This window comes from Hylaeus anthracinus, unplaced genomic scaffold (assembly GCF_026225885.1).
Source record: "Hylaeus anthracinus isolate JK02 unplaced genomic scaffold, UHH_iyHylAnth1.0_haploid 26369, whole genome shotgun sequence".
Lineage (NCBI taxonomy): Eukaryota > Metazoa > Arthropoda > Insecta > Hymenoptera > Colletidae > Hylaeus > Hylaeus anthracinus.
In genome coordinates, this window is record NW_026534996.1 from 1,935 (window position 1) to 12,438 (window position 10,504).

Genomic DNA, 10,504 nt, shown 5'->3' on the forward strand with positions numbered 1-10,504 from the left:
TCGAACGTTCGAATCGCTAATAAAATTTCAACCCGTCATGAGAGCTGAGCACCTAAAGGCTCGTTTCTACGTACGTATTTTCACTACTTACGAAGAATAAACCGACGAGGAGTGCAACGTTAACGAAATACCGATAGAAATTTCTGTGTATCGTGTAATAGATCGTAGTGGTGTAAGTGTCTGTATACGTACAATGTACAGGCTGCTCACTATAAAGCGTTACAAGCTATCTTCATATAAACCAACGTAGTATATTAGAAATAGAACGGTTTAAAGAAATGTGTTTCAGTTTTGTAAGACCTAGCCAAGTAACAAAAAATTCATAAAAATTTATTACACACTAGAAGATTGAGCACCCCTGTATCATGTAATTATAAAGAAAAAATTATGGCGATATCTTCAGCAGTTGCTGAAAAAATAGCTTGTAACATTTTATACAGGACACCTTGTATACGTATATGTATAATGATATATATATGTATATATATATATTCATTCGTTTATTCAATGTACCAACTAATCGTGGAAAGTGGAACAGGCTGTGACTCTATTCTAGGTGAAGGTACAAAAAATTGATACAGGACACAGTTGAATTCTCTAATAAAGACTATAATAATAATAATAATAATAATAATAACAACAGTAGAAGTATTAGTACTAATGGTAATAATACGTCTTTATTGTATCAAGATTTAAGGTTAAGTTTAGAAGCAGCACCCAAGATGTGCCTCGCGTAGGGCTATATATTTTTTCTCTCTTAATACCTAAATGATGGCAACGTGCACAAAGCATGCATTCATTTTACAAAATTTTACCTTTCGACAACCTTTACCTTTCGTTTATTCGATCTTGCCTGCGTCAATAATTCAAATAAATAAATGGTAGATATCCCGCCTAATTAAAACATAAAAGTCAATAGAATTTCATACATACGTCCGGTACGAAGATGAGGTACAAATATATGTTATAAGCACAACCTCGAAAATTATCTTCTCCTACCACAGTTTAAATAAAATAGTAAACGAAACACTGATATTGTCTTCGCGTAAATCGATTCTTCTCGTTGAAATATGATCGCCGAAAACGGAATACGAAATGTTTCGTAATTTATGTCTGCATTCAAGCACGCCATCTGAATGTTGAAATATGTAGTTATTATGTTGGATTACGTAGTACCTGAGCGTGACTATAGTCGAACCGTAAACCACGTCGTAAACACATTTCGAATCGTCGTCGATTTTGTTTGTTAATAATGGATTGGACCAGTTTGAAACGTACAATAAATGCTGATAAGTAGAAAATTGATATGTACCGGTACATTTGTGAGATACAGTGAGCGTGGATGGATGCCGTAGAGACACGTTGTATTGAATATTCTGATTGGATGTAACCGCTACAAAGACGTTTTCGTAAGGTATCTGAAATCTAATCTAGAAGAGAAAATTCAAAATAATTATTCATTTAAAACTGCTATTCGATTTAAAAATGTACTGAAAAATTTAACAAATTAGAAATATTCAAATCATAAAATATGAAATATCTCGCAAAATTACATTCTCAATAGTCATATTTGAATACTTTTATATGTAGAATAACGAGAAGAATTGATTTCTAAAAAAAAATGTCAGTGGTTCTGTTCACTCGTAGAGGACTTGTAGTCTTTCAAGTGATACCACACATTTTCATATTATTTATCCCTTTTTTTGGTTCTTCTAACAACTAACTTGTGCTTAATTTTTGCATTTACTTATTATTCATTTAAAACTGCTATTCCATTTAAAAATGTACTGAAAAATTTAACAAATTAGAAATATTCAAATCATAAAATATGAAATATCTCGCAATATTACATTCTCAATAGTCATATTTGAATACTTTTATATGTAGAATAACGAGAAGAATTGATTTCTAAAAAAAAATGTCAGTGGTTCTGTTCACTCGTAGAGGACTTGTAGTCTTTCAAATGATACCACACATTTTTATATTATTTATCCCTTTTTTTTTGGTTCTTCTAACGATTAACTTGTGCTCAATTTTTGCATTTCCTCTGCCGTGTCTTGTGTCATTCAATATGTTAGCTATTCAAAATCTTCCACACCTTCTTCAACTGTGTCCGTTCATTAAAAATCCTAGCTTTATACGTATATCTTTTAATTTTGTACGTAACTTTTCAGTTTTTTGCCCTTATAAAACTTTTTACGCAGTCATTTTTGTCAAATTGGATTTGCTATAACATGAAATAATACCTTCCTTTACATATCTTGTTTTTCCCTTATAAACTTGTTCAATTATCCGAACTAGCAACACTTCATTACTAATGTTTCTCTAAAATTTTACATATAGCCCATATAGCCCATTTGAAAATAACTTCCTCGCACCTTTCTTCATTTTATGTTTCTTTATCTTTTCCCATATCTAAATAATTATTACACTTCACAAAGTATATTAAATCTGAAGATCGTAAATAAATCAATCGAAAGGTCGTGCACTTCTCTCAAACACGTGTAATTGCACTTGTTCTAAATAAGCTAAATTATAATACACCCATCTCGAGCGACTTACATCCGATACAAAAATAAAAAGAAAAAAAAAAAAGAAGATAAGATTTTATTTACCTTCTCGCGTCTATCTTCTCCATCAATCTTTCAACGATTTTCGCGTAGAAAGAAGCTACAGCCTGTCCCAGTTTCCACAATTACTCTGTACATTATATGTATATGTATATATATATACTCTGGAAGGCGACAGTAGAACTTACTGAAGTAAATGCATAATAATGTACGCGAAGAACGAGGACAGCAGTTAGGAAATTTTCGCGGTTTCATTCAATCGTGGGGCAAGCACGATTTCCCAACGCGATCATTTGCAAGTTTTATTCTCGTCCTTTCCTCGGCTTAACCTTGCCACGCTTATCGGATTCGTTCGACGAATCCGTTCGACCCCGATCAACGTCATGTTTCAACACCTATTCTAGCGCGACGCTACCAACGTGCACGCGAACACACCTTATTCTTTGGTAAAAATACGCTCGAGAAGTCGCGTGTTGACTTTTTGATAAGGTGAGAAGTAAAAAGAAAACAACGATGGGTCGTTCGGATGTGCCTGTACCCGTGACGATTCCTGGAACCGAGACTCAAGCAAACCGAAACCCAAGGCATACGAAGCGGAAAAACAACGAAAAGAGAGTGTTTACAGTTTGGATAGAATCGTGGGGGGGGGGGGAGGGCGGTGGACGGGGGACGGGGGAAGGAAGAAGATGACGGTGAAAGCCCTGAGTAGCAAAGAGGAAGATGAACCCCAGGAAATGGCGGGGAGGAAACGTATGGCGAGGTTACAACTAACGAGAAAAAACTCTATCCGTTTAAACGTGTTGCACGAACTCTGGATTGAGAAACGAGAAACCCATGAACTCTGTCTGGTCCAGGTTCATCATGAACAACTTGTCCGTGGGTGTCAAATCTGTCTTCTCCGATGTGAACTGTTTATCGAAGTTACTCACGTCCTTGCGATGTTTCTGGCGAACGAAACGAGAGGCATTAGCGTTCCAATTGCGCGCATACCGTCGGTTAGATAAAGTAATCCTCGCTTGTATGTCACGTTCAGGATCGTCCTAGTTGGTTGTTACTCTTTATCCTGGCGCTTTGGCAAACTTTGTTCGCTCGCGACTAAAATTATTAACAACCAGGCCTTAACAAACACCTTTGTAATATTAATATCGAGGATCATCAAGCTAACAAACACACTTCAGAATTGTTCCCTTATTAGTTTTGTGATTAAATTTGTTTCTTGACAGAGAGAAACGTGAAGCATACAACGAAAGTGTTACCTTTCTTAAATTAAACACAAACGAACCGATCCATGTGACGACATAGAAGCAGGGATTATTGTACGTATTAGGTTGTGCCAAAAGTTTCTTTCGCTTTATTAATAAGCAATACATGCGGAATATTTTATGTTTTATGTTACATCACTGAATTGTGCACGATTCATTTTGCTCCGTTACTGTTACAAACATGAATATCTATGAAATTAGATTGTCTATTCATATAAACACGATCACATCAAATAATTGAGTGTATACTCGCGAAAGAAACTTTAGGGACAACCTAATAGATGAGGCATTTAAGACAACGAAAGAATTAATAACAAAGAGCGATTCCTAACAAAACTTCTTTAGAAGCGTCAATGGTATTCCTAGGCCACCGTTTAAAACATTTCATTTCATCGATTAAAAAAGAATCACGACCCGATGTTCTCCCATGAAATCAAACAGCTTTTGCCTCGTGCATTCTTCGCAATCTTCGAACATAAATGGGTTATCCGGATGGGTTGTTTTAAATGCCTCGACCTGCATGGGAATGCATCGATACTCACGATCTTCGGTTTGAACGGTGGTTGCACCTCGCGATTCTCTATCTTCTCCCAATCGATGCGTCGGAAGAACGCGTGACTGCGTACATCTTCCTCGCCCCGCAGCCCGCAGCCCAATCTCTTCACTGGATTCTTTGTGAGGAACTGAACCGCGCGAAACGTACATACAGAGTGACTGCTCGTGAAAGAAATTGCAGTTTAACACGTTCGCCACGACGTGTTGCACACACGCGACGCATCGATTGTTGCGAAAGACGCGCGTGCCAAGTCTGGCATCGACCGTTTTTTATTTCAGTCATTAGAAGGGATTTTTCTTTGGAAGTAACCGTCAACTGAACAGTGATAGCGAACGTGTTGCGGCAATCCCTCGATGTAACGCTTTAAGGGGGTATTATCGTCTAGAAACTTTAAACATTCGATTTTTTTTTTTTTTTTTTTTTTTTGCATTTTGTTATCATTTGGGGTTTTGAGAAAGTGCCTCTAAAATATTAATTCGAAATTCGTACAGCTCTCATAGTTACAGAGGCTTAAAGGCTGTTCACTAGTGTTAGTGCTAAATGTATAGCAAACTTTAAACGCGTTTTTCTCGAAACGACAGTTTTCAAGTCGGGCGCACACGTTTTCCTCAAAAACTATTGGACCGACCGACTTCTGGTTTTACACGCATTTCGAGGGCACCATCGCCTATGGTCTGAACTAGAATTGTACCGATAGCTTGAATATTTTAACTCTGCTCTCATATTTTAGTTAGCAATTTTCCGGGTTAAGATTTCATTTTGAAAATTAAACCTTAATTTTCAAACGGCTGCGATTCCGATAAAATATTTCGTACTTACTTAATTCTAGTTCAGACGATAACTACATTCATATAGATTGAGAAGAAGATTTATTTTTCTGTCTCAGACGACTAGAACCGCCACAGCCTGTGCGTCCGATTGAACGAGCGTCTCACGCCACAACCTGCATAACAGCGTATAACTTGTACAGATTTCAATGAAGTGTTTCATAAAAATTTGTGCTGTTAGTTGAAACGTGTTTTATTATGCATAAAAAACACTGGTACTGTAGGCTTGATAATTTTCGCAAAATTAATTCCTAAAAATTACTGAAGAAACAAACTTCTAGACGATAATACCCCCTCAACACGTTGGTCGCCATTCGCGTCACGAATCATCCACTAAGGAAAGTTTACATTTCTGTATTTTTCAATATATCCTCGTGAAAGTATCAACAATGGATTGGCGAGACTTTCCCGATGAACGTATTTATGCGTAACTAGATACCGTTATTAAACATATAATTAAAAATATTTCAAACCGTATCGTGTTTGTAGTCATTTTCATCGGGAAAGCCTCGCCAATCCATTAGTAATACTCTAATAATGATATATTGAAAAATACAAAAATGTACACGTTTATCTAAATGCTTGTCGTTACATCGAGGGATTTCTGTGATTAATTGTGTGCGCTCACCGCTTTGCAGATTTCCCTGGCCTCTTTTGAAAGACTCTTCGGATAGCTGACGTTATGATCCGTAATGGCGACGAATAACTCTTCTTCGTCCTCTCCATCGAAAGGAGGCTGACCAACGAGCATTTCGTACAGTAGAACGCCGTATGCCCACCAATCGACCGACTTTCCGTATGGTTGATACAGAATGATCTGCAACGACAGAATAAACGTATCGATTAAACGTACAGGCTTCATGGTGGAGTCGTTTGGTGATGTAGGAGTCTATAACGAAAAATAAGGCACGAGGATTCGAAGCCACGATCCTCGGATCCACAGTCGGCCGCTTTACCTACAAGACCAATCCCGTACCCTACGTTTCGTGTTCTTATTTGACTCCTTATTGTTGGGTATGGGAGGCGCGGATACTACAGTGATAAATATTAGGTTGTCCGAAAAGTTTCTTTCGTGAGTTGCATTCAATTATTTTCTGTGCCAGTGTTTATACAAATAGACAATCTAATTTCTTAGACATTGATGCTGTAACGGTAACGGAGCGAAATGAATTGTACACGATTTTGTAATGTAACGTAAAACATAAAATATTGTGTATGAATGAATTATTAATAAAACGAAAGAAACTTTTCGGACAACCTAATATAAAGGTTAAACCGACTTCTGGAGCAATGTAGTCTGGTGTCCCGCAGAAGGTCTTAGTGGTCTTATCGCCAGTGATACCCTCTTTGCACATTCCAAAATCGGCGATCTTGATGTGACCGTCGTGATCCAGCAAGACGTTGTCCAGCTTTAGATCTCGGTACACGATGCCACGGCCGTGAAGATAGAACAGACCAATTGCTATTTCTGACGCGTAGAATCTAGGGAAAAATAATTTTTAACGTGATATTTTCTTTTTAATTATGGAAATAGTAGCTGTGGTTTATTTAACATTAGGCTTACGGAGCGCGGTGAATTTGTTCATTCCGAATTTCACGAGGTTTTATAAGAGTTAAGAAACCATTTATATTTTTCGTCAACCACTTATGCTGACTTTTATCCATGTAAAAAGGCAGGCATATATCCAAATTCATTTTTGTTCGATCCTCCTAATTAATTTTAGTAAATCGACTTTATTTGTCAAAGCATTACTTCAGTAATGGAAACCTGATAAGAAATCTCTGTAAACCTAGCGTTAACTTTGTTTTAGGGCAGCGTCGATGGTTTTGTGAGTGTTTCATACATTTATAAATTTATAATCGTCTTAACATTTTTAAAATGTCTGACTGTTATAAATGTATAAATTTGTTGTATAATTGTCTGATGGAATCATTAACCTTGAATAATTAACCATCATTTACGTATTTGTAGATAGAAAATGCAGGGAATGCTTACACTGCCACTGGCTCTTTGAACTTTCCGCACTGTTGTATCTGGTACATCAAGTCTCCTCCATTGACGTACTCCATCACGAAATACAGTCGGTCCATAGTCTGGAAACAGGAGTGTAACTGCACCAAAAACGGTGGCTTACTTGATAACGCCAAAACGCGTTTTTCGACCATGGTGCACTCCACGTCGTCGTCCTGAATGATAATGTCCTTCTTCAAGATTTTTATGGCGTACAGCTCGTCGGTACCTTTTCTTTCCGCTAACATCACCTGAAATTCGTTGCGTCGCGTGAATACTGCAGAACTAGAGAGAATGTTTCCGGATGAAATTTAAATTTGGCGAAACAAATTTATGAGGAAAGTTGTGTCGGTATTTTTAGAATTTCGCTATTTGCGATTCTAGGTAATTTATTTACTACCAGAATCCCATAGTTTAAAACATAGGGTTACGTCACTATTATCAGGATTTTATTATTAATAACGCAAGGGTTATTTCACTGTTGTCACGATATCATATTACATAAACTAACTGTAGACTCGGTAGATTGAGGATATTTATGTACTTATAATATTATTGGTTGTCCAAAAATTTCCTTCCATTTCCTTAAATAGTAACACATACACGACATTTTATGTCTAATGTTACGTTATTGAATCGCGTACGGTTCATTTTGCTACATTACTGTTACAACATTAACATCTAAAAAATTAGGTTGTTTATTTATATAAATAGTGTCACACAAAATAACTGAGCGCAAGTCACGGAAGCAACTTTTGGGACAGCCTAATAAATACAAGTATGTATAAAAATATATGAAATATCAGTAACGATGTAGGTACAGATGTAGAGCGTTGATAAAACATACTTTCATTTAAGTTCCAGTTCTTCTTCCGTATTAGAAAAAATATTAATTTGCATAGACATCAATAGTCGACTAATGAGTAATAGGATTGCTATCGTCAAAGTGCACTATGTGAGAATTTTTCTGACTGTGAACATCGCTCAGAGGCATTCTTTACAGCTCGTAACTGTAGATACTTAAGTCTGATTCCCACCGGGGCTCAAGGGGCGTAACGCTCAAGCGACGATCACGCTGCGGTCACGCTCATGGGACATTACACTATTTAACGACCGTGGTCGAGTTAACTTAGGCAATACAGTCGCCACGTAAAGTGAATCCAAGTTTACTGATCGAAATAACACGGTTTAAATCGTTTCCTTATAAGAGGGATCGTAAACATCGCATAATTTCCACCAATCTAGAGGTATGTCCACTTAACGCGTTGGTCGCCACGTCACCCACAAATGGGTGACAGGACTTTTTGTTAAGAAACTAAAAAAGTTAATTCCAAAGGTAAGAGGCAATAGTGAAAATGAATCCGGATAGGATTCGAAAATTTGACGACGTTAAAAAATTCTGTACTACAACGAATGTTAACTTATCTAATCTTCGATAGTCTCGAGACATAATTTTAACTTTGTAACAATTTTCACGAGTTTCAACTTGGCAGCCAACGTGTTAAACATCCCGTCCCTAAAGTCTAGATGAGAATTAGATTCTATCGTTCTATCAGTCAACGAACTTACTTTGCCAAAGCTGCCCTTGCCAAGCACCATGAGGAAGTTGAAGTCGCTCGCCCTGATCAAATCGCTCTTGCCCATGTTGTGAGGCACCTCCTTGTCCTGGGCGGTCGTGGTCTTTTTCGTGACCGAGGTTTTCTAGAAAATTAAATTTCTTCTTTCAAAACCGATCTATGTAGAAGGAACCTCCAATTCAGGGAATTGGATAACCTAAACATCCAATAGAATTTGAAATTTTGCTGAAGTGCAGTAGTTCGAGTGATGTTAAGAAATTCGAATGTTTTTTTAAATAATTAACACGTTGATCGCCACGTCACCCATATGTGGATGATAGTGCTTTTCACCGAATAACTAAAGATATTAATTCTGAAAGTTAAGCATCAAAGGAAATGAATTTAAATGAAATTCATGCATTTTGATGAAGTTACAAAAACAAATACCACGATAGATGTTTGATCATGTAGTCTCCAATAGTCTGGATAATATTTAATCCTAACAGAAATTTTCAAGAATATTTCTCTAGCAGTCAACGTGTTAATTTGCATACCAATAGAAAGAGACTAGCGTGACTTGAGCTACATTTTCGCCCAGTTAAACATTTTATTTGGAATTTTCGAGTTGCCAAACTTTCAAATATTCTCAGCTCTATACCGTCGAACTGAATTTTTTAAGACAATTCCGGTCAACGTACTCGCATCTTGACCTTCAGCTCCGCGAGGTCCACTCCTTCCTCCGGCACAGGTACATTGTAAAAATCTCCTTCCTCTTGAGTGAGGAGTTTGAACCATCCACTGGCTGGTGCTTTCATCAGCTCCGAGATCCCGAAGGACAGGGAGCCCATGAAGTCGTTCCTGGACGTTCGATCCCAATCCCAAACTTCGATCAGGAGTCGTCTGTCTTTGTCTTCTGCTTTCAGGTCGCTGAAAGAACAAACTCTTGCCAATCGCAAGAAACATCGAATCGTCGCTAATCGTGAGTAGCGATGCTGTACAGTCTCAGAACTTCTAAAGTTGAATTTGATTTAAGGTCACTTTTACTCTACTCTGTACAACTTTTCGAGAATCAAAATCCCGTCAATTCCTACATTTAATATATCCAAGATGTTCGAGACATCCAACGTTACGAAAATATTCCGGTGAATTGAAAAGGTCACGTCTTTCAAATTGTCAAGATCTAATTTGGTCCGATGACGTGCTCGATATAACACAGACTTCCATAGTATTCGCTTGCTCGACAAATTTGCTCGGGCAAGACCTTTTGAGAGGTCATCGCTAACCGTAGGTTAACGCGTCACTTACAAAATGATTGTCTCGTTCCATTCTGGGTTTAAGGAGGACTTGATTGTCTTTGTTTTCTTCTTCACGTTGTCCGAATCCGGGATTAACTTCAGCTTGACGTAGGGATCCGACAAGCCGTTCGGATCCATCGGAATGAGGTTTCGCCCCTGCTTCACTGGAATATGGCGAACAGAATACGTGAGGATACATTTGTTGCTTTATTTTTATTACGTAGGTAGCTTATTAAAGGACAAAAAATTACTACGTAATAGCGATACCTGATACATGATAACATATGACGATATATGATTGGGTATGATGGTGTACGATGTCACACGACGATACATGATATTTTAATGTAACATGTGATAGTACTTAACGATTTGTCACGATATATCTTAATATATGATAAAGTACGATATGTATTAGGTTGTCCAG

General features: G+C 37.4%; 1 protein-coding gene across 3 annotated transcripts in view; it reads right to left on the reverse strand.

Moving 5' to 3' along the window:
- Nucleotides 1-1,407: 1,407 nt before the first annotated feature.
- LOC128893197 (protein kinase C, brain isozyme-like) overlaps nucleotides 1,408-10,504 on the reverse strand; it is a 33,181-nt gene continuing 24,084 nt past the window's right edge. For all 3 annotated transcript variants that reach the window (XM_054154018.1, XM_054154020.1, XM_054154019.1), the window contains 8 exons: nucleotides 10,088-10,241; nucleotides 9,481-9,709; nucleotides 8,796-8,927; nucleotides 7,212-7,477; nucleotides 6,496-6,697; nucleotides 5,844-6,032; nucleotides 4,375-4,515; nucleotides 1,408-3,514 (listed from right to left, as the gene is read on the reverse strand). In XM_054154018.1, the coding sequence (XP_054009993.1) occupies nucleotides 3,362-3,514; nucleotides 4,375-4,515; nucleotides 5,844-6,032; nucleotides 6,496-6,697; nucleotides 7,212-7,477; nucleotides 8,796-8,927; nucleotides 9,481-9,709; nucleotides 10,088-10,241 (1,466 nt within the window). In that variant the 3' untranslated portion in view covers nucleotides 1,408-3,361. The remainder of the gene's footprint in view (nucleotides 3,515-4,374; nucleotides 4,516-5,843; nucleotides 6,033-6,495; nucleotides 6,698-7,211; nucleotides 7,478-8,795; nucleotides 8,928-9,480; nucleotides 9,710-10,087; nucleotides 10,242-10,504) is intronic.